Source organism: Palaemon carinicauda, chromosome 21, assembly GCF_036898095.1.
Source record: "Palaemon carinicauda isolate YSFRI2023 chromosome 21, ASM3689809v2, whole genome shotgun sequence".
Classification (NCBI taxonomy): Eukaryota; Metazoa; Arthropoda; class Malacostraca; order Decapoda; family Palaemonidae; genus Palaemon; species Palaemon carinicauda.
Genome location: NC_090745.1, coordinates 37,273,775 through 37,298,176, shown reverse-complemented (window position 1 = coordinate 37,298,176; position 24,402 = coordinate 37,273,775). Strand labels below are relative to the sequence as shown.

The window sequence follows — 24,402 nt, the reverse complement described above, 5'->3', positions numbered from 1 at the left end:
TTCGGGTGTAGAGTAAAAAATTTTCTTGAATTTTACTTCGGATGTTGGAAAATTCGGATGTAGATACGTTCGTGTGTAGAGGTTCCACTGTAATAAAAAAGAATGTACACCTCTTGAAAAGAATCAATTTAACGTAAGAAATTAATCGACAAATTTAACGAGAAGGGAATGAAATTCAGCAAGCTAGCTTCGTGAAAACATAAATTTCGTAAATGAACACTCGTTACTAAATAAGAAAAAAAATATATAAATTACGTTCGTAGTTAATCTTAGTCAAAATGAAACTCTATTGGTTTACAAACCAAAGGCACAAGTATAATGGTAATTACAATGCTAAAATCCTTTACTTTAATTTTTTCAACGTGTTGGCGACCATAATTTAAACTATAACAAGCGTAAATTATATCTAAGAAACAGATCAATCCTATTGAGCCTGCATAAGGTCTCTCAACTGACTTACGTTTCATTAGATCCTGGTCTTTCGTGGATAGAAGATAAGTCCAGTTGCTCGTGTTGCCTCTCCGAACATGAATTCCTATCGCTCGGCCTAGGTGGAGTTTATCGCTCCATGACACTTGAAAACTTCAGGGTAAAAAATTGTCAGAAAATCTCCTTTCCGGACTGCTTTCTGTGTTGGTCTCTGACTCTACCCCGCTGGGAATCTGTCCTACTGGAATCTGCCTCCTCCTGGATTCTGGACCGCTGAATATAAATACTCAAAAGGCACAGTGAGTAGATATTTAACTGTCAAACAGTCAGTTTAAAGAACTATTCAGGCTCAATAGTAAACAAAGTCGCAAATTATCCTATAGTCATAAAACAAATTACCATTAAACAAATGCCCATACTGTAGTTCCAACCACCACCAAAGTAAACAAAAGACACAATGTACTTTTCAGTACAAAAGGAATATAGGAAAAGCATAAAGATATTTCTTTACATCTATATAGGTATAGAATCTAACCGTTAACACCAGTGCCGTGTGAACATTCGTACACAGTGTTAAACGTATCCAACATCTGAGTGAAATCAAATTGATAATTTCACAATAATGAGTGGCAACTACATTTTACTAATATATATTTCTTCCCTTACAGGTCACAAATATATATACTGTATTTATTGATGTTGACTTTGTAAAAAATTCAATTTATGATACATTCGTTGTGGTATTTATTTTTGTCCATACAAATGAATACATAAAATGTATTTGCGTCTTATTCGGCCTACATGAAACCGAATAAATTTTCCAGTCTTTTATTTTCCTAGAAATAAAAATACTTGATAATGTACCTCTCTAAGAACAACCTGGAAATAACTAAAGTTCCATATTGTTCCCTTGAATACTACCTTGATGTTTTATAGTCGGTATCGACTTATTCCCTGCAGGGGGCAGGAAGCCCTAAGTTAGTTCCAAACTTAGTGGATATGGCAAATAACGGTAATGACATATACATTTGGTCTGGGAGACCATATAAGAATCTGAGTCAAGGTAAAGGCACTTACACAAACCCACAGATATAGTACTTTCAAGTAATTCTCTGGTAAACTTTAATCAGGACGGATTTTGAGCAAAGCAAAAAATCTATTTTTGGGTGATATGGCCATGTCACCCTGATGGACCCTCCCTCCTTTTAAAAAAGGAGTACACATCTATGTAACAAGTCCCCTACCCAAAACTACGCTATCTGCGGCTATCCATGCTTAATTGCAACAAGGAATAGTTCGCCGGGGTGGTACCGGGAGGGGATCCACCGGGTAACCTTGATTACGGCTCCCCTTCATTTTCGCCACTCTTCCCCCTCAAAGCGAAAACTGTATTCGGGGTGAAGATTGCTATGTGTCGTATCAAGAAATACGTCCCCTGATATTATGCGATATCCTTAAGAGTTATATTAAGGATACTCGCGCCAGGAGTTAGAATTTTGGAGACCTATGGTCAATTCTCTGGGGGGTATCACTGTAGCCAAATATCCCTTAGATAGCTGCCTAAAGGAACCTTCCATCAGGACGACGTGGCCATAACACCCAAAAACAGATTTTTCGCTTTGCTCAAAATCCGTTTATTTGTTATTTATAATAAATGATATCGGCGCCAATGACCGTAGATGTCAGGATGCCAGAAAACTTCAAATCAATCAATCAATCAATCTTTCTGGGCTCTTAGCCTCCTTTTCAGTGTCCGAGATCCTTAACATGGAGAAGGTCGCAAAGTACTCTATTCAGGCTACCTCATGGCTGGACCTACAGTATGGCTAGGATCCATGGGACACCTTGTTAGAACCAAAGATTGGTCCAAGGATTTATGAGGAAGTCAATGGAAACCTTTCTTTTGTTAGGTACCCTAACTCGATGGTTAGGGTACCCAACAAAAGAAAGGTTTCTGTTGACATCCTCGTAGATTGATTAATTGATTTGAGAAAACTCAATTGTTAGGGTACCCAACAAAAGAAAGGTTTCTGTTGACTTCCTTATAAATTGATTGATTGATTTGAGAAAACCTCAAATCAATCAATCAATCTACGAGGAAGTCAACGGAAACCTTTCCTTTGTTGGGTACCCTAATCATCGAGTTCCCTATCCAACAGGCGTTTAACCTGTGGGCGAATGCAATACTCAGCTGCTGGAATTCGGTGATTGAAAAGTTCCATCGACAAGTCCCACAGGCAGAGGTATCATGGTTCGACATCTTGGTGAAGGCAGTAAAGCAAGCTGTTGCAAGAACAGCACCTCCACCGAAGCAGGCAGCATTAGCGTCTACTCCCAGGATTTCATTGGAAAAGTCGGTCTTCTCTTCCTCTCTCCCATCTGATCATAGGTAGAGGCGTGCCTCTTTCAAGGCTTCAAACACTCAAATGTTCGTCTCATCCATCAGAAGGGTGCTTGGAGCAGGATTTCTTGCAGCTTCAAGTGACTCCAGTCCTTATGACCAAACAGAAGAGGAAACTGAAGAAATCGACTTCCCCACCAGGTGATCTTCACCCCCGAACATGCCGGAGCTCACAATCTCCGTGTGAGATATCTCTCATCCCCAAGTTTCGGCCATCTCCAATTTAGGTGGTCCCTCCAGAGCTTCATCCCATCTTCTGACCACCAAAAGAACCTGCAGCAGCACCTACTGCAAGAGGTCAGACCTCTTCGGGACAGAGGAACTCTCCAGACCATTGCTGCTGGAGGAATTATTTCCACCTCAGAGAGAGTCTAAGGACACTAAGATGATGATGAAGCCTATGACCTCCCATGGTCAGTGCAACTTTGCCCTGGTCGAAGGGGTTGACGGCCGCTGGGAAGAAGGCGTTCTCCCAGGTCGCTGGCTCTTCAAGTTCTCTTTGCATGGGCTCGTCCTCAATACTCCGCGCACCATTTTTTGTGCAACTAAGGAGATACTATGAAGTCTTGGACGAGCCTCTTCCGGCTTTGCCTCTAGATTCTTCCATAAAGGCATTCTCGAGAGGACTCTCTTTCGTGAGACTTTCTGGACTCTCGACCTCCTTGTCATTGTCTGAGATCCTTAACATGGAGAAGGTCGCAAAGTACGCCATCCAGGCTACCTCGTGGCTGGACATATGGCTAGGATGTACAGGTCACCTTGTCAAAATCGAAGATTGGTCCAAGGATTCTATGAGGAAGTCAATGGAAACATTTCTTTTGTTGGGTACCCTAACCATCAAGTTCCTCACCCATCAGGTGGTTGACCTGTGGGCGAACACAATACAAAGTGGTTGGAATTCGGTGATTGAAAGGTTCCATCGACAAGTCCCACAGGCAGAGGTATCAAGGCTCAGGAACTCCACATTGGACTGTTCCTCGCTGTTCAAGCCGTAAGAAGTCAAGCGGGTGGCTGAACACTGAAGGAAGTCCAATCAGGACTCCCTTATTCATAGGGCCTTGACATCCTGGTCCTTTGGTAAGGCCCCACTACCACAGAAGAAACAGCTGCAGACCACCTGACCCTTGACTAGTAGGACAGCAAGGTCCTCTAAAAAGGTGTCCAAAAAAACCTCTCCTGCAAAAGATCAAAAGGGCTCCAAGTCCTCCAGAGAAGGGAAAGGGAGTAAAGAAGAGTGGCTGATCTCCCCACTTGCCTACCAGTGGGGGATGCCTGCGAAGTCGCTGGCAGAGGTGGCTGCAGCACGGGGCAGAACCCTGGACAGTCTCCGTGATTCGTTCAGGGTATCGTGTCCTGTTCATTCAATCTATCTCCGCTGACTCGGGATACAGTCCCATCGAGCCCCTACGCGAAGGGATCTGCAAAGGAACTGACCCTTTGGGCTGCAGTCCAGACCATGTTAGAGAAGGGTGCTCTCCAAGAGGGCCTTGACAGTTCCCCAAGCTTCTTCAGTTGAACCTTTCTTGTGACAAAGGAGTCGGAAGGCTGGAAATCAGCCATCGACCTCTCAGCTCTGAACAAGTTTGTTCTCCAAACACTGTTCAGCATTGAGACCGCAGACATGGTCATACAAGTTGTAAGACCACAGGACTTCATGTGTACACTGGATCTCATAGAAGTATCTAAGGATCATACACGAAAGCAGGCAACACCAGTTCAAGATCTTCACGAGACTGTTCGCCCTAATGTGATCTTGGGCTCACAGGATCAGCATCTGTCTCCTAAGACACCTCTATGATTGGCTGATCCTAGCAGACTCTGTGGTGTCCCTTCTTCAACACGGCGACAAACTACTCGTGTTTTGCCTGGTTCTGGGGATCGTGGTAAATCTCGAGAAGTCATCCCTGCTTCCTTCCCTGGATACCCGGGATTAGTCATGGAGGAATGTGTAAGAATGACCAACTCCTTTTTTTCATCTTCCCCTCTCTTGGGGAACAGCACCTATGGTCCTCTGCAAGCTGGCCTCACCTATCTGCACGTAAAACCATTTCCCTTGTGTAACCTAGTACTGTATATAAATAATACTTGTTACGTCCCCATACCCCTTGCGAGGTGGGATTTGGTAACGTTTTTACAGTAGTTGATTCTAAAGATTCCTATGATTCTAAAGATTCCTATGGTTTTCAAGAACTCTTACCTAGGCCAGTCACATTGCTAGTATCGCAAAAACACAGATTGCTCAGGCTCTTATCCATGTGTTGCATGAAATTAGTGAGGTGTCAGGGTCCTCCCTTTTATGTGCATAACACTTATAGGTAAACCCTAGGTCAATTACCAAGCCGGTTGGCTCAGACTTCCACCCTCCTAATGGGTGAGTCATTTCTATAAATCATGGAAGGGTTTGAATTTAGTCGGAAAAGATGACAAATTTGAATGTAACTAAATTTGTATTTTTCTTATCGATACAAACCTATAGCTATTTATACAAATTATCCAGCCATCACCTGACCCCCAAGAAGTCCTGTCTGTAATCAAAAGTGAGAAGGCAACACTAGTGTATGAGTAAGATGAGTAGCAGGCTTACCCCGCTACCCACCCCTGCTAACTAGCAGGCCATTAGTTATTATTAGTATTACTTGCTAAGCTACACCCCTAGTTGGAAAAGCATAATGCTATAAGCCCAGGGGCTCCAACAGGGAAAATAGCCCATTCAGGAAAGGAAAAAGGAAAAATGAAATATTTTAAGAACAGTAACAATATTGCAATGTTTACTATATAAAATAAAAAAAAAATTAACAAAACAAGAGGAAGAGATATAAGAGTGTACCCCCAAGCAAGAGAACTCTACTCCAAGACAGTGAAAGACCATGGTACAGAGGCAATGGCACTATGCAAGACTAGAGAACAATGGTTGATTTTGGAGTGTCCTTCTCCTAGAAGAGCTGCTTACCATAGCTAGAGTCTCTTCTACCCTTACTTAGAGGAAAGTGGCCACTGAACAATTACAGTGCAGTAGTTAACTCCTTGGGCGAAGAAGAATTGTTAGGTAATCTTAGTGTCAGGTGTGTGAGAACAGAGGAGAATGTGTAAAGAATAGGTCAGACTATTTGGTATATGTGTAGGTAAAGGGAAAATGAACTGTAACCAGAAAGAGGGATCCAATGTAGTACTGTCTGACCAGTCAAAGTACCCCATAACTCTTTAGCAGTAGTATCTCAACAGGTGGCTGGTGCCCTGGCCAACCTAAAAGTTTTATGGCTAGTCTTCCAGCTTCACCAAAAGTATAGTACCTATAAATAGCTACAGGTTTGTATGGGTATGAAAAATACAAATTACTTTCAAATTTAGTAATTTTCTTATCACTTACCACTCGTACAACCTCCCTCCACTTCCCCCCTGGCTGCTTTTATTTTATTCTGAATTTCAGCCTCACATCCTCCCTCCTGACTGATAGTAGAACCCAAGTATCTAAATAGTTCCACTTGTTTTATAATCGAGCCTCTCCTTTCATGTATGGCTATCCTGTTCTACCTTCCATACTGCTCACCATAGTTTCAGCCTTATCCACATTTACCCTCAAGCCACACTTCTTCAAAGTCTCTTGCCACTCCAACTGTTCTCTAAGTCTTCATTGTCAGTGGTAATCACCAGATAATGATGCTGTTCACTGCCTGTCTCTTCACGGTTGGTGGTTATCCAGCACCTCCGCCAAAAGAGAGGTTTTTCGAACTGACTACGAAATAACTTTCGAAATATCTCTGGAAGTCTTCTGCAATGGTCTATCAAGAAAACTGGTCAACCTTTTGTGATTGATGTAGTAGGGGAAGTATTGCTCTGCTCTAAGCCACTATTTCCCTGATTGCAGATTTTCTTTTGTTCCTGCAGAAAGAGAAGTTTCAGTCACGGCGGTTAAAGGCTACCGCTCAGCCTTGAGCCAAGTCTTTAAACTGAAGGGAATCAATTTCTCTTCCTCCTGGGAGCTATCAGCTCTTATCAGAAGCTTTGAATAGACCTGCCCAGCTCAGGAACTTAAACCCCCCCCCATCTTGGAATGTAGTAAGGGTTCTACGATCCCTTAAGATAGCACCTTACGACCTTTTAAATAAGGCCTCAGATGAAGATCTGACCCTGAAGACAGTTTTTGTCCTAGCCCTAGCATTAGCCAAGAGAGTGAGTGAACTGCCTGGTTTGTCCTACCTCATATATCATTTCAAAGAGTGGAAAACCCTATCTTTTTCCTTTGTTTTAGAGTTTTGGGCTAAAACTCAAAATCCGGCCAATAATGACACCAGATTTAACTCTTTTAGCATCTTGTCTATTAGAGAGGTAACTGATGATCCAGGTAAGTGGTTACTCTGTCCTGTAAGGGGGTGACAGAAGCGAATGGCTACAAAACATCTCTAATTTGTTTGTGAGCATAGGTCGCATCAAGGGGAAGATTTCTAAGATCATGATCTCCTTTTGGTCACATGAAGTTATCCTCAATGCCTGTAAATCCTCAGGGGAAACGGTGCCAGTCCTCTCCCCAGAACTCTTAACATTCATGGTCTTGATACAACTTTAGCGTTCTGCAAAAACCCTTCATTGGCTCGAGTCCTAGTTTAAAGATTTAATGGCTACTTATGAATGGCAGAAGCAAGGGACAGTAACATTGCCCTAGCTAGCAGGACAATATCCTAGAGACTGACCTTATATACATATGATCAACACCCAAGCCCCCTCTCCATCCAAGCTAGGGCCATGCAATGACGACTGATGACTCAGCAGGTAGACATATAGCTCCCCCAAACCCCCTATCCTTAGCTTACAAGATGGTGAGGTTGTAGACACCAAGGAAGCTAACAAGAAGTTTGAGCTGGACTCGAACCCCAGTCTGGCAATCACCAGGCAGGAATGTTTCTTATAGCCCACCTGGGGTCTGGTAACTTTTTGTATGGGACCCATTGTTGCAGCACAACAGCTGATCTAAACCAAGCTTTTACAGGACAATTAGTCTTTTGTCATATTATCAGTTATCCTTCTTTGTCCAGCCCTCACCTGGGAGTAACTTCACCGAAGGAACTGTTATACATGTAATAATAAAGTAACTTAAGTCTGTACTGTATTTGTGACAAACTTTCACGGCATAATTTTTTTTTCATTTTCACATTCTGATTACTGTTCATGCCAGAATATTTACTCTTGTCAGGTCATTGACTTGGCTGACATGTTGACCTTGCCTTTCTACAAGCTGGAGACATTAGGATAAATGACTTTGGCTTGTTTAGCTAGGAAAAATACAGATTGCTTTAAAAATTTTTAGTTTGTTCCTACGTGGATACAAATTCACGAGTCATTTATATGGGAAGTCTTTCATAAGTGGGAGGAAATCTCCGTCGTTGGACAAGTCACTATGTAGCTCTAGGTAACTGATGGGTCACAACAAAATGGAGATATTTATATATATGACAATCAGACTGGCTTGCAAGTCTTAACCATAAGCAGTGACTCAACCTCTCATAGGTATGAGCACGCTACCCAGTGTTCATGGTTGTCAGTTATTCACTTTTTTCTTTTTGGTCATATAAAATCGACTTAAGAGTAAACCTATATAAATGACTCAGGTTTGTATAGTGAGGAAAAATACAAATTGTTTTAAAAATTTCTAGTTTTCACCTAAGTACCATTTATTGCTCCGAGACTCAGTTGTTTCAAGTTTCAGTATGTTTGCTTTGAACCGAAATCTCTTTGGTTACAGTTTCTGTAGAAGTAATGTTGCTCTGTCCATTGTGTGCAAATATAAAAGAACAATTAGTATTGTATACAGTATGTTAATGGGAGAGTTTAGTGGAGGCAAATTTTTTTTGAAGCCCATGTATGCCTGTTTTTCTTTATATACAGTACTTTTATTGATATTTACAACATATCTACATCATCTATTCATTTAAATATGCTGTACTATTCTATATTGTAAATTACAATTTTGAGAATTAAAGATTTTTCTTTCTACAGGCAAGAATTCATGAAGACTTCACTTGTAAGCTATGCATTGATGGAGAAGATGGAACCGAGTTTTACATGATGCAGATAGCTACTTTTAAGGACAGGTGCATTTTCTTTGCTCGGTGGGGACCTGAGGCAAGTATTGTTATTAGCTAGCCCTGTGAGATTTAAGAATATTGATACAATGGTCTGCTTGAATGTTTTATCCAATATATTATTATTATTGTTTCTGTATTGGTGTACAGTAATACAATCACCCCTCCTTATTTGTGAGGTTAGGTAATAGAGACGGGCACAAAATGGAGAATCCACAAATGGTTGCTGCCCTACGGTGCGTCAACTCATAACTGTACAGTATAGTACATCTTTGAGAACGATTGAAAGTATCATTAGACAAATCATGTTTTTTTTTATATTCAGGATATTTTTTATGGATGTCTATTGTACTACTGTTTGTTCCGTAACTGGAATACAAACCAACGATATTTATAGGGGTATTACTTTCGGCGAAGCTGAAAGGACGACCCATTAGATTTTAGTGAGGGTTAACTACCCATCCCGCTAGTTAGCGAGGGGTAGGGGAGTTATCTAGCTACACCCCTCACTAACACACCTCTGATTAAGCTTCCCTTTGCTTTTGGCTCGGATGGAGAGTGGTTGTTACTGCTCTTCCTCCTCGCCTTATTTGGACAGCCCTTAATCTTTGTCTTTATAACTTATTTTTTTATTGCAGTGTCTTACTGAACAATTATATAGCTGTAGGTTCCCTACGAATGGCAGACTATAGATTCAAAACTACCGCAGTGGCGCCCCCATCGCTGATGTAGGTGACGTCATCTCCCTCCACTCGAGGGAGCTATAAGTACAACTGTCCAGGTAACATCAATTCGTTCTCTGCCGGCATTTGGTGAACATCGGTGGTCGGTGCAGACTTTTTCCTTCATTTGTTGGGAAGTATTATCTCTCCAATATTGGTGAAGTATTCAACTCCGTGTTTGTAGGATTGAAGCTGAATTTCTTTTCTGCAATTTTGTGGTCTTACCATCATATTGGACTCTAGTCCTTCAGTAGTTAGGTTTTGCGCCGGTACAGAGTTGCCAGGTTTTCAAAATGAGGAAAGGCCAACTTCTTATCAACAGGAGCTTTAAAAGGCCAACCCATTAGTAGAAAAAGGCCAAATATATAGTATTAATTGACTTGCCTTTTTTCATATTGCTAACGGCCAACCAATTTTTAAAAAAGGCCAAATTGAGGTCTTTTGGCCTGGAAAAAAGACCAAACTGGCAACCCTGCGCTGGTAGGTGCAAAACTAGGTTAGTTAAATTAATTTATGATTCGCACACTAAGTGAATTAAGGTAGGGGTTGTGAGTGCTCTAGAGAATCTACTTGTGATGAATGCAAGAATCGGAGTGAACAACAGTGGAAAATTTTTGTTTCTCACTCGGGGAAGATAATTAAGGATAGGAAGAGGAAGGCGGCTCTCAGAGCTGAAAGTAAGACTAGTTTAGCTTCTTCGGCTTCTATCGAAGCTCCTGCTCCTATTCCTTCTCCTTCTCCTCTTATTATGTTTGATCTTGAGTCCTCCTACTCTTGCTCCTGTAACTCCTTTGCCAACTTCCTGTAGAATTTTTCCTGACACCATTGCCAGCCTCTAGTCTAAATTTGAAAAGAAATATGATGTATTAGCTAATACGGTGATGCAGTTAAGTTTATCTGTAAAGTCTTTCATAGGAAAGACTTCTAGTAAAGTGAAAAGTGTCAATGCAGTGCATCTGAGGGGATGGCTGTTTGACCCGATAGTTCTCCTAGACGAAGGTCATTGTCCCGCTCCCCCGCCTTGGGGAGAAGACATACCGGAGGTCCAAGGGAGACTATCGGGGTTTGCCCACAGACAGTTGCTTCCTCAGTCGATCCTGTGGTGCGACAGCAGGATTCGAATAAACACCATTGGAAAGGTGTGTCGTTTGGTGACCAGTTATCGACAGAGCCGAGTGATTCACCCACGGTTAGACGTCGTAAGTCGAGTGATTCTCCTTCGGTTAGACGTCATAAGTGGCGTGATTCTTCAGTCTCACGTCCGTTGAAGAGACATTCGACTGAAGAGGTGTTCTCTTCGCCTCCTGTGAAAAGGAACAGAGAAGTAGATATCGCTCGCCCGTCGTGTAGCGTAGCTACATGGACTTCGGCTCGTATTCTTACGACAGCGACAGCTGCTTTCGACTCGGTTGTGGAACGACCGATTCTGAGTTCATCGAGATCTTTGACTCATCAAACTGTCGAAACTTCTCCTTCGACTTCGCATGCAACAGAAAATTCGACTGGCGCGACACCTCCGGTGGCGATCGTGTCGAAATCCACGACTCCAGTTGCTTCGACTGCAACACTAGAAGAAGAGAATCTAGTTCCGTTACGTCGACAGTTGCAAGAGCTGATGAACTGGATGAGAGAAAATAAACAATGTACGAAGAACAATGAGTCGAATCAAGAAACCGTCTCCATCGTCTATCTCTTCGGATGACGAGGAGGACTTAGAAGCTGACGCTATTCCTCTCTCGTGTTATTCGAAGCTTTTACGCTACCTTCTCGGCATGTACCCAGATTACTTCGTAGCAGCCGCTCCCAGGTCGGCTGCTTCCATTTTCCTGATGAGAAGGAAGAATTTCGATCCTCTTCTTCCGAAGCTCTTTCTTTCCAAGGCTGCTAAACATTCGCTTCGTGATATAGAAGATTGGTTGAAGGTCAAGAGAGATCTTGGGAAAGCAACTTTCGCCTATCCTCCGTCGAAACTTATTAAGAAGAGGTATAGGTTCTACGTAACCGGGGAAGCCCCTTCTATGGGAGTGTCTGCCTCCTCTCAGGGGGACTTCTCTGGCTTGGTGGATGCAAATAATAGATCCGCGTTTGCAGAAGCTAAAATATTCTTTACATAGCCCGAGTTGGACCATTTGATAAAGAATATTTTCAAGATTTTAGAAATTATGATTTTCTTTGACTGGACGATCGGAGCTCGTGCTACGAAAATAGAGGAATGCTCTACTCTTCAGGAAGACCTGGCATCGGACTGGCTTGGGGTTTTGTCATGTGCCGACAAATCAGTTCGGGATGGTTGCGATGAACTGGCCTCTCTCTTTGCATTCGGAACTCTCAAGAAAAGACAGCTCTGGTGTTCGTTTGTTTCGAAAGGAGTCGCTTCGTCTCAGAAGTCCGCCCTTTTGTTTTCTCCTCTCGACAAGGATCATCTGTATCCAGAAGAAATAGTGACCAAGATTCTTTCTACAGTAGAGAAGAAGTCTACTAATGACTTGCTTGCACAGTCTTCTAAGCGGGTTAAACCCTCGACTGTGGCGACTACCATCTCGGTATCACCTTTGCAGAAGAAACCCTTTTGAGGGGGTAGGTCTAGACCGTTCGTCAGGCCTAGATTTAATTTACGACACCCAACCAAGTCCTCGACTAAACCCGACACGAAATCATCCAAGTGATTCTTCAATCCTTCATGCGCCGGTAGGGGGCAGGTTAAGCCTTTTTTGGGAGGAATGGAGTCGCAGAGGGGCAGAGCCCTGGGTGACACAAGTCCTCCGGTTCGGTAACTCCTTTCCTTGCAAAGACACTCCGCTTCTATCCAATGTTCCCATCACATTACCCGCCTACTCGCCAGGCTCGGAGAAGTTGGTAGCCTTAACCAGAGAAATAAAGAGATTCTCGTACAGAAGGCGGTCATAGAGGAGATAAGCGACAGACCATCGCCGGGGTTTTACAACCTTCTGTTCGTAGTCCCAAAGTCATCGGAGGACTGGAGGCCCATACTGGATGTAAGCGCACTGAATTTGTTCGTCCAGAAGACCAAATTCAATATGGAAACGACTCGTTCAGTGTTGGTATCCCTTCATTAAGGGGACTGGATGGTATCCCTGGATATGCAGGATGCACATTTCCACATTCTGATTCATCAGAACTCCAGGAAATATGTTCAGTTTGTTTTCATGGGCAAGATATACCAGTTTCGAGCTCTTTGCTTTGGCCTCTCGACAGCACCACCGATATTTACGCGAGCGTTGACTCCTCTGGGAAAGTGGGGACACCTGGTCAGGTTACGCTGATCCCTCGATTTGTTCAAGGGAAAATGAACCTGTTGGCGGACAGACTAAGTCGCCTTCTTCAAGTACTGCCGTTAGAATGGATAAGTGGCGCGCAGGACCATATTTGCGCGCACGAACAACTAGGCGCACGCAATCAGTTGAAGTGCACGAACAACTCGTATGGCAGAGTTTTTCGAACTCTTGTTGCGCAAAGTGTTCATGAGTGCACGAGTTTTACTCTTATGACAGAGTTTTCGAACTCTCGTCCCGTGAATTGTTCGTGTACGCCCATTGTCATCAAGAGTTTTACCATGATGACAGAGGGATGCCTGCTGCCTAAGGGTTTACGAATCTCTACAGGTAACTATGACACATTTTCTTTGGGTCCTGGTCACGTAACACGATTCCTGAAAATTCCGTCAGGAATAAGGGACAGAGTTCCTGCAGGTTCTCGGCACAACATTTCTTAAGGTCGTGAGAAAGGTATTCACAAATTGATTCTGAACCGCTAGGTTTTCATCCGAATTTCTCGGTTTCCGCGATCCAGAGGTTTCTGAAAACTCTATGGTCGACCTCCCCCCATCTACAGGATGGGTCTTCCAAAGGTGTGACTTGTTACGTCACTCTACACTCCCAGCTGATTATTATATCAGCTAGTCTGATTTCCCAGCACCAATCCTTTCATTTTCGAACGAACCACTGTCATCTTTCCTCCACCTTCCCACTTCGAGTGGTTGGGTTAGCAGACGGAAATGAGCGAGGAATAAAAAATTATTTACATTCCAGTTCATTTCCCTGGCAGGCCTTGCCTGATTTAGACGGTAGTTTTTCTCACTAGCGAGAAAGCGTTCGATGGCAACCCCTTCGGGTAAGTGGTCGATGGCAATTATGTTTGGTATGCTTGAAGCAAACTCCCACATACAAGACTTCACCCTTTTCGGGAGACTCGTTCCTGAGAAGTTCTTACAGAACTTTAATGGGTGTTGTTTAAACTTCATGAAGGCCGTAGGCCGTCCTGGAGCATGCGCTCTAGCCAAGACAAAACCGCGAGGTTATTGTCTTAAACTCGGTTCTACCGTTTGATGGAGGCAGCCTCCTCCGTCGTTGTACCCTGGGTATAACGACTTGCTTTTTACATGATAGGCTTCCGAGACCTTTTTATTCTATCCTTACAGGGTTAATTTTTCGAACAATCAGTCCCGAAGAAACATTGTTAGCTAACGTTAAAAGAACGATAGCAACAGCGTGGGCAACTTTTCATTACGTTTACGAACGTTTCTAACTCCGCCCACAGGTAACCAGACATCCGTTTCTGTGTAATGAACACTGGCTAGCTCCTCATATAAAGAGGAGGGGTAAACCAAAGGTGAAATGATCACTTCTATTACTGTATATTTTGTTTGAGAACATGTTCGCTCTCATTCAAGAAAATATTACAGTTAGTCAACAATCAAAATTCTTTCGGCAATAATGTGGCAGCTTTCAAGAAAAATCTGGAAAGTGTTATAATAGTGATCAGAAAACTATTAAGCCTGAATACAAATGCTAGCGAATAACTGAAAAGATACAGAGCAAAATATAAACTGGAAAGAAATTATTTTCACACATCAAGGCCCGCCTGAACAGACTCTAAGTGTTGATGGAGGGCGAGAAATAAACCTTTAAAATTAAAAGTAAGTAATTTTGCGATTCGTCGCACATACATTATTCGCGCAACTTTTCTAATCTGTGGCCACGAAAATTTGTTCTCAAAAACCTGACAGACTTGATAGGCCAGGAAGAAGAAGAACGACTCTTATGTCCCGTGTGGGCATTAAGATATTATCTCTGCAGAACAGAGTTTTCTGAGAGAGTTAATTGTAGAAGCACATTCCCAAGCTAACGATGCAGTATTTCCTTTACTGAGAGTGAAAAGCGCACGAAGTTCGAGCAGTAGCGACTTCTCTCGCTTTTCAACACAACGAGTCGCTATCCGCTATCCTGCAAAGTATCCGTTGGGAGGTCTAAATATGTGTTTGCTACGCATTATTTTAAAGAAATCGAAAAAGTGTTTGAAAATTGTAAGTTTCTCGGTCCACTTTCGGTAGCTGGCATGGTGTTGGGAGGAACGGCATAGCGGGTTTTCTCCCTCTGTTAGCCTATGTTTCGCCTTATATCAAGGTTGGCGCGTTAAAGGGAAGTCTTGGGGTACAATGTACCTGGAGTACTCACCAATCATTTTAGTGTTAGTTTTGGTGGGTAGAGGTTTTTATTTCGGTGTAGGTGACAGTTTTTTCATGTTGGTTTTTTCTGGTCTTAGCCCAGGGCAAGGGCGATATTTTCTTGTATCTTCGTTCAGTCAGCGGTGAACACCATGACTACGAGGATCTTCCACTCCATGTAGAGGCACCCATTGGTCATATTCCAAGCCTTCTACTATGTAAGATGAGCACCAACCAGAGGCAGTATTCTCCTGCAGTAGCTCTTTTACAAGATAAGGTACAACGGGCACTAACAATGCTTTTGGGTATACAGTGGAACCTCTACACACGAACGTATCTACATCCGAATTTTCCAACATCCGAAGTAAAATTCGAGCAATTTTTCGACTCTACACCCGAATTTTATTTTGACACACGAAGTAAGCAATTTTCGTCGTACCGGTTGTATCCGAATTTTTCGACACGCGAAGTACAATTCGAACACGTTCCTACTCTACACCGGAATTTTTTTTCGACACCTGAAGTAAACAATACCCGTGCACGTAGATGGTACTCATAGCGCCGGATGTATTTTTTATTTCCGCCGATAGAAGGCAGCATTTCTACCTCGGAGGGACCCTCAATTAGTGTGGCTTGGGACATTCCTCTATTCTCGTCGGCTTCGTGTGGTTGTGCCCTGTGCGTTCTGCTATTAACTGTGTTTAAATTGTGATTTTTTATGTTCATCCTTTTACGGTATTTTACGTAAATCATGGGTCCTAAAAGGCTTAGTTTCGCAAGTGGTAGTGGTAGTGGTGAGAAAAGGAATAAGGAAATGCTTTCTTTAGAAGTAAAGCAAGGAATTATTGAAAAGCATGAGCGTGGTGTCCGTGTGAGTGACCTTGCAAAAGAACATCACGACGAACTTACTACCAGAGGAGCTCAAGGAACTCCATGCTATGTCTGAGCACATGAGTGATGACAAGGAAGGGATCGAGGAGGTAGAACATGTGTTAGGTTCGGCGCAAATAAAAGAGGTGTTAGGAAAATATCAGGACGTGGTCAACTTCATCGACAAATACCATACAAAGAAATTGCAGGTTTGTCGTGTAGTTGCGCAGTTTGATGATGTTTCCCTAATTTATTTTCGAAACATTCTGAAAAGCTGTACCAAGCAACTTTCTATCGATAGCTTCTTTAAAAAAAACTACGAAGCGAACTCGTGATGAAGAGGAAGGAAGTGGTTCAAAGAAAATGGCAAAGAGTGAGACGAAAGAAAGTGAAACAAAGAAAACGGCAAAGATTGAAGAGAAAAAAATTCAATCAATTTTAAGTGTAGAGTGAAAGTGATTGAAATTAATCATCAAAAAGAAAAAAAGAAAATGTAAAAAAAAATATGAAATATAAAAATAAAAAAATAAATAAGCTAAGTTAGGTTAAAGTTCACTTAGTGTAAGTTAGAATAAGTTACGGTAGTGTACGTTTATCGTAGTCAACCTCTCTACCTTCTCGGCGGCCGTCCGTCTCCTCTTTGTGTAGCAAGACCAACACCTGCGCTGGACTTTCTAAGGTAAAGTGACGCTAAAAACCCGTTTCTTATTTAAATTTTTTGATAATTATTCTTTTTTCATGTCTATTATCTAATTTAGAGTGCATATTGTCATGTGTAATTATGTGTAGTAATTTATTAAGTAGTTATCATAGGTTTTTGGGCTCAACCACAGATTAATCCTATTTCAATGTATTCTTATGGGAAAATTCGTTTCTACATCCGAAGTCGGTTGTGGAACGGATTAAATTCGTATGTAGAGGTATCACTGTACTTTATTTTCAAGAATCGTATGCGATTGTTGAAGTAAGACTTACATCCACAGCCCCCCATCCTTGCAATGGGTAATCAGCTATATAATTGTTTGGTAAGATACTGCAATAAAAATGGATTTTCATTATAAAATGAAATTTTATTGCATACTTACCGAACAATCATTACTTGAAGCCCTCCCTCCTCCCCACTGGTGGATGGTTGGGCAGAACGAATTGATGTTACCTGGACAGTTGTACCTATAGCTCCCTTGAGTGGAGGGAGATGACGTCACCTTCATCAGCGATGGCGGCGCCACCGCGGTAGTTTTGAATCTATAGTCTGCCATTCGTAGGGAACCTACAGCTATATAATTGTTCGGTAAGTATGCAATAAAATTTCATTTTATAATGAAAATCCATTTTTCATATATATGAAAACATTCTTAATTTTTTTATATATATGTTGTAATTGTACTTTTCAGTGTGTGTGTGACAGCGTAGTACAGCTGGTTCTCAAGGACGGAGAACCTTCCCTTCTGACCATTTTCCCTTGGGACTTTGGTCATCCTGTTAGCGGATGGCCTTCAGGGCAACCCGCCCACCGCCGCAGGGGAATCGTCATCGTTTGGATACTCCTCAGTTCAGCTGTTATCGTCGCCTTCCCCTCTACGTGTTCTTAGTGGAATCTGCTGGAGGAAGGGCGTGCGTCCCTTTTGGAGCTTGACTTTGGTCTTGCTCTTTCTGAAGGTCTTCACCGCTCACTCGTGGACGGCCGACTGAATACTCTGCGGGGTTAACACCTTTCCAAATCGTGGGTTAAGTTGCACTTCCTAATGGTTTTCTTCATTAATTAAGTAAAATTATAACAGTTATAATTTAACTTTGCCTCCCGCAGGGAACCCCCCTCCCACCAGAGGGTTGAGTGGTTCTCCCGAGTAGTTATTTCTCAGCTGAATTAATTAATTGTAATTATTCTTTTTAAATATTAAACTTAGCCGGTGAATATATAATAGCTGACGTCTCCGACGGCTCGACAGATTCCAAAAACTCGCGAGCGATCGCCATGAAGGGTGCGGGTGTGCCCACCAGCGTCGACTATCGGCCAGATACCGCATATACTTGTAAACAGCTCCAGTTCTTCTCTGTCGGTTTCATCGACAAGTCGATTCCACTCGCTTTATGACCTCAAGTTTTCTACCGAATTGGTGAAGTACTTGGTTTTGGTTTTATTGCTTTCGCCGTGTTGGATTATTCAATACTATCTTCAAAAGAAATGCTTTTGAAAGGAGAGTAAAAGTGTTTTGCCCTTGCTTTTTTATCTCTGGTTTTTCCATAGAGTAAAGATGGCCGACCCTTCCCTCAGTGTACGGAAGTGTGTTTTAGGCTTTTAGTAATTATTTTATCACGTTATAAATTATTGTTGATAATTATAGATTTTCCTCTATATATTTTATATCTCACCCGCCTTTATTAGGCCTCTTCGATTAGCTTTCCATTTATACTAAACATCAAGATAAATTTTATGTTTTGTTTATATGCGGCCTTTACCTATTCCTCCCCTAGTCCGAGATGTAGGCGGTCCTAACTTGGAAACTGAAGTTAAACAACGTTGAGCCCATTCAACTTTTATTTTCGTTAAGTTTAAATCATTTGCTCTGTAAGAGTTATGAAATGAATATTTTTTAGAAAATATTTTAAGAAAGATATTCTTTGAATAGTCTTCGTGCTGTTTTTTCAAAGATGAACTAACGTTTGGTTTATTTATGCTACGCAGTTTGCGCTCTATCGTTACGATAGAGAAAGAGAGAATCACGGTTTCACTTTGCAGAAAGAGTAAATCGATTTTGACGTTTTGTTCATTCTTCTTTCAAACTGAAGTGTTTTAAATACTAATTTAAAGGAACTTGTTAATTTTCAATTTCTTAGTCCTTTCAGTTTTTCCTTTGGTCAAATAACCTGTTTATTGACGAAGGGTGAGTGGGCAATTCTCTTGTGTGTGACAAGAGAGAGAGAGAGAGAGAAAGAGAGAACGATCCGATCTTTATTCTCGTCCCAAGTAAGGAGTTTGGGAGCGAGTAACGTTGTTCTCGATTCAGTTTTTTTACTCTCGTCCCAAGTCTCTGTACGGGGAGAAAGGATAAAACGTTTTTAGTTTTCATTCTCGTCCCAAGGCACTGTACGGTGAGAGATTGAAAACGTAGTCTTTAGTGAACTAGAGTTTAGTCTCCTCCCCAGTCACTGATCCTTTTTAACTTTATATATTACCGTTTTATTCGATATATATGTATATGTTTTTTTTTTTGATTTTTGCATGTGTGTTTCATTTTGTACTAATGTGCTTACATTATACGACTCATTTCGCAATTATAACCTTTTGATGTAAGGGAGAATTGCGTGCTTCAGGTAGATATCAGTTTTATTCATGCCTAATGTGAAATTATTGAAAAATACGATATCAGTGAAGTGTTAGAAAACATGTGCTGTGTTGCGGAGGGTTCGTTTGTTCGTGCTTGTCACTTGCCTAGTCCGAGACCTCTTTCAGGCTCCCATGCACCAGGGAGAAGGAATGTCGTAGGACCTAAGGGAGTGAGGAGTGTAAACCAACGAACAGACGTTCCCTCAAAGGTATCAGACGTTGCTCGACAAGCACGTCCTTGCCATAAGACAGGAGAGACGAAGTTTCTCCTCGTCATCCGAAGACTTTTCGCAAAAGAAACCTTGGCGCAAGGTTTCTAGACCCTTTAAGCGAAAGTCAGTCCCTTCAGGACAGGTCCAGCGTCCTGGCTGTAGACATGGGGACAGCTCTGACCCTTTGCAGTCGTCGGAACACTGTTCGCCTATTAAACGCAAGCGTAACACGGGGTCCGAGGGTCGCGGTAAAGGCAATGTTTTGCCAACACAGACGTTACCGTCGTCTCGGCCCGTTCCGACTCCCGTTAATCCTAAATGGGTTGTCCTGCAGGACATGCAGACTAAGCTTGCCTCCCTTATGGAGAAGTATGACGTTGAGCAGGTTCACGATGAACCTTCGCTTTCGAGTCGCCGTTACGCTAAACGAGACTCTGGCCGTCAGCCGCCCAAACGAGCATTTACTCGTCCTTTTGATGTTATGAAACGTGATGTCGGTAGTTTGTCACGTCAGTCACGTGACTTGGATCCTCACTCGCTGCAGTCCCGTGTTGACTTTCAGCCGCTGCCGCAGCCTCGTGTTGACGTCAGCCGCTGCCGCAGTCTCGTGTTGACGTTCAGGACGTTCGCCAACCAGCTCAGTTGCCTTGTTTTGACGTTGAGCGTCAAGCACCGCAGTCAAGGGTTGTTTTGACTGCTCAGTCTAGGCAGTCAAGGCAGTCTCGACTTGACGTCGAGCGTCCATCAACTCCTGTTGTTGTTGCTGGTCAGTCCTTTCAGCAGCGACATGACGTCGCTTCCTTGACTGCTACTGCTGCTCCTTTGCGTGTGGACTTGGCCTGTCAAGCATTGCCACCGCGGCAGGTCTCTCCTTTTCATGAGACTCGGCAATTGTCGGACGAGGTTCCTTCAGATGAGGAAGTTGCTGATCCCCCTCCTACTGATATTCCTTTGGGGACTTTGTCAGACGGAGAGGAGCCTAAAGCTGCTCAGCCCTCTATGGACTTTAAAAAAAAATCATGCTGATTTTTAAGGATCTTTGTCCGGACCATTTTGTAACTGCTGCTCCTCGTTCGCCTTCGTCAGAGTTTACACTAGGCCTAGCTACTTCGAAGCCGTTGTTTTCTAAGCTAGTGCTCTCTCGCTCTTTTAAGAGAGCTTTACGTTTGCTAGGCGACTGGTTGATCACCAGGAGGAGTTTGGGGGAGACAGCCTTTGCTTTCCCTCCTTTTAAACTGGCTTATAGAGCGAGCGTCTGGTATGACACGGGAGAAGTTCTTGGCTTGGGAGTTCCTGCCTCTGCCCAGGGAGACTTCTCAAGCCTCATAGACTCCCCGTCGCCTGGCCATGAGACGCTCCAAGATTTTATGGTCGGCTTCAGAGCTAGACCATCTCCTGTTAGGAGTTTTTCGAGCGTTTGAAGTTTTGCTGTACAATTATGTCATGCATGAACAAGGCTATCAGGGATGGCTCCAATGATCTGACAGCCACGTTCTCTGCAGGAACAAGGCTATCAGGGATGGCTCCAATGATCTGGCAGCCACGTTCACTGCAGGAGTACTTAAGATGTAAGTGCGCTCAATGTGTTCTTTGTCAAGACAAACTTCACGATGAAGACTACCAAATCTATCTTGGCAGCATTAAGGGAAGGCGACTGGATGGTCTCTCTCGACCTTCAGGATGCATACTTCCACATCCCGATTCATCCAAACTTTCAACAACATCTGAGGTTTGTGGACGGGAAAGTAATGTACCAATGTCGAGCACTGTACTTCGACCTCATTCCTGCTCCTCTTGTTTTTACAAGGCCCTTGCAAAATGTAGCAAGCTTTCTACATTTTTTGAGGATTCAGAGCCTCCCTTTATTTTGACGACTAGCTAATCAGGGCGTCGTCATTATATCGCTGTCTGGAGAGCCTCTAATGGACATTAGACCTAACCAAGGAGCTAGGGCTCATAGTGAACGTAGAGAAGTCGTAACTTACAGTACCCCATCCCAGACTATTCTTTATTTGGGAATGGAGATACAGTGTCTGATTTTTCGGGCCTTTTCGTCTCCCGCAAGAATGGAACAAGCTCTGTTAAAAGTCCTTCACTTGCAAGAGAAAAACAGTTGCTCTGTAAGAGTTTGAACTAGCCTCGTGGGAACTCTTTCATCGCTGGAGTAGTTTATCTCTCTGGGGAGACTCAACCTATGCCCTCTCCAATTTCACCTAAACCATTGGAACAAGGAGAAGGGCTTAGAGAGTATCTCTTTCCCAATCTCCAACTCAGTCTAGACATGTCTGACTTGGTGGGACAGCAACATCAGACTTCGAGAAGGTCTTTCTCTTGCGATCAAGAACCCAAACCATGTGTTGTTTTCAGATGCATCGGATTTGGGTTAGGGAGCTCCACTGGACAGTCTGGAATGCTCGGGTCTTTGATCCACGGATCAGAAGGAACTCCATTTAAGGCAAGTAACATCTCTCCTTTGGCGAGATTTGTGCAAGGAAAATGAATGTCTTGGCGGACGGCCTCAGCAGAAGAGGACAAGTCATCTCCATGGAGTGGACGTTGCATAAGACTGTGTGCGAGAAGCTATGGATGACATGGGGTCAACCCACCATAGATCTTTTTGCGACTTCTCTGACAAAGAGGCTCTCGACTTACTGCTTTCCAGTTCCAGATCCAGAGGCAGCCCACATAGACGCTTTCCTGCTGGACTGGTCTCACCTGGACGTTTATGCCTTTCCACCTTTCAAGATCCTAAACAAGGTGCGGCAGAAGTTCACCTCTCACGAAGGGACCAGGTTGACATTGGTTGCTCCACTCTGGCCCGCGAGAGAGTGGTTCACAGAGGTACTTCAATGGCTGGTAGACGTTCCAAGGAGTCTACCTTTAAGGATGGATCTCTTACGGCAGCCCCACGTAAGGAGTCTTCATCAAAGCCTCCCCGCGCTTCGTCTGACTGCCTTATGACTATCGAAAGACACTCAAGAGCTTGAGGATTTTCGAAGGAGGCAGCCAGAGCGATTGCGAGAGCTAGGAGAGCATCTACCATCAAGGTTTACCAGTCGAAGTGGGAAGTCTTTAGAGACTGGTGCAAGTCATCATCCATTTCCTCTTCCAGTACCTCTGTAGCCCAAATTGCAGACTTTCTCCTGCATCTGAGAAATGTTCGCTCCCTCTCTGCTCCCACTATTAAGGGCTACAGGAGCATGTTGGCTTCTGTGTTTAGACATAGAGGCTTAGATCTGTCCAATAATAAAGATCTCCAAGATCTCCTTAAGTCCTTCGAGACCTCTAAGGAGCGTCGTATGGCAACTCCTGGATGGAACTTAGACGTGGTCCTAAGGTTCCTAATGTCCGACAGGTTTGAGCCATTACATTCAGCCTCCCTGAAGGATCTCACCCTCAAGACGCTTTTCTTAGTGTGCTTGGCTTCGGCTAAAAGGGTCAGTGAGATCCATGCCTTTAGTAAAAACATCGGCTTTTCTACAGATAAAGCCTCATGTTCGCTTCAGCTTGGTTTCTTGGCCAAAAATGAACTGCCTTCTCGTCCTTGGCCTAAATCTTTTGATATACCTTGCCTATCAGAGATCGTAGGCAACGAGCTTGAAAGAGTACTGTGCCCATTTAGAGCTCTTAAGTTTTATTTAGCTCGTACCAGATCCTTACGAGGTGGATCTGAGGCCTTATGGTGCTCAGCTAAGAAGCCCTCATTGCCTATGTCTAAAAATGCTTTATCGTATTTTATTAGATTTTTAATCTGAGAGGCTCATTCTCACTTAAGTGAAAAAGATCGTTGCTTGCTTAAGGTCAAGACGCACGAAGTAAGAGCGATAGCAACTTCCGTGGCCTTTAAGCAAAACAGATCTCTGCGAAGTATTATGGACGCGACCTTTTGGAGGAGCAAGTCGGTGTTCGCTTCATTTTACTTAAAAGACGTCCAGACTCTTTATGAGGACTGCTACACACTGGGTCCATTCGTTGCAGCGAGTGCAGTAGTGGGTGAGGGTTCTACCACTACATTCCCTTAATTCCAATATCCTTTTAATCTTCTCTTGAAATGTTTTTAATCTTGGGTTGTACGGAAGGCTGAGAAGCCTTTCGCATCCTTTTTGATTTGGCGGGTGGTCAAATGTCGTTTCTTGAGAGCGCCCAGATTAAGGGTTTTGATGAGGTCCTGTTGTATGGGTGGTCGCCCTGGATACAACAGCTCCTGGGAGTCTTTCAGCATCCTGAGAGGATGGCTGGGCTTCGTGAGGAAAGCGGATTAATAAGGCAGAGTAATCGTCAGAGTCAGCTTCCTTACCAGGTACCTATATTTATTTGGGTTTTGTTATGATATAACTGTCAAAAACTCTTAGCATATACGCCGTAAACTGTATTAATACTGGTCTCTACCCACCACCATGGGTGTGAATCAGCTATTATATATTCACCGGCTAAGTTTAATATTTAAAAATTATATTTTGATTATAAAATTAATTTTTGAATATACTTACCCGGTGAATATATAAATTAAAGGCCCTCCCTTCCTCCCCGATAGAGACCTAGGGGACTGAGAAGAACTGGAGCTGTTTACAAGTATATGCGGTATCTGGCCGATAGTCGGCGCTGGTGGGCACACCCGCAACCTTCATGGCGATCGCTCGCGAGTTTTTAGAATCTGTCGAGCCGTCGGAGACGTCAGCTATTATATATTCACCGGGTAAGTATATTCAAAAATTTATTTTATAATCAAAATATCATTTTGTTACAGGTTTTTACGCTGCCACTCTCCTCCTGTCGATGTCGGCCCGGGAAGGGAGTCCACAGCCTTTAATTTGTGTGTGTTCTCTCGGTGGACACCTTTCTTGTCCGTGGACTAGGTGCTCCTCCTGAGGGAGTCATACACAATTTGTTTTATTTTTC

The 24,402-nt window shown here is 43.1% G+C and overlaps 1 protein-coding gene across 1 annotated transcript in view; it reads left to right on the top strand.

Annotated features, from left to right (window-relative positions):
• LOC137615270 (protein mono-ADP-ribosyltransferase PARP3-like) overlaps nt 1-24,402 on the top strand; it is a 352,885-nt gene that overhangs the window by 150,200 nt on the left and 178,283 nt on the right. The window contains exon 4 of the mRNA XM_068344998.1: nt 8,822-8,947. Within this exon, the coding sequence (XP_068201099.1) occupies nt 8,822-8,947 (126 nt within the window). The remainder of the gene's footprint in view (nt 1-8,821; nt 8,948-24,402) is intronic.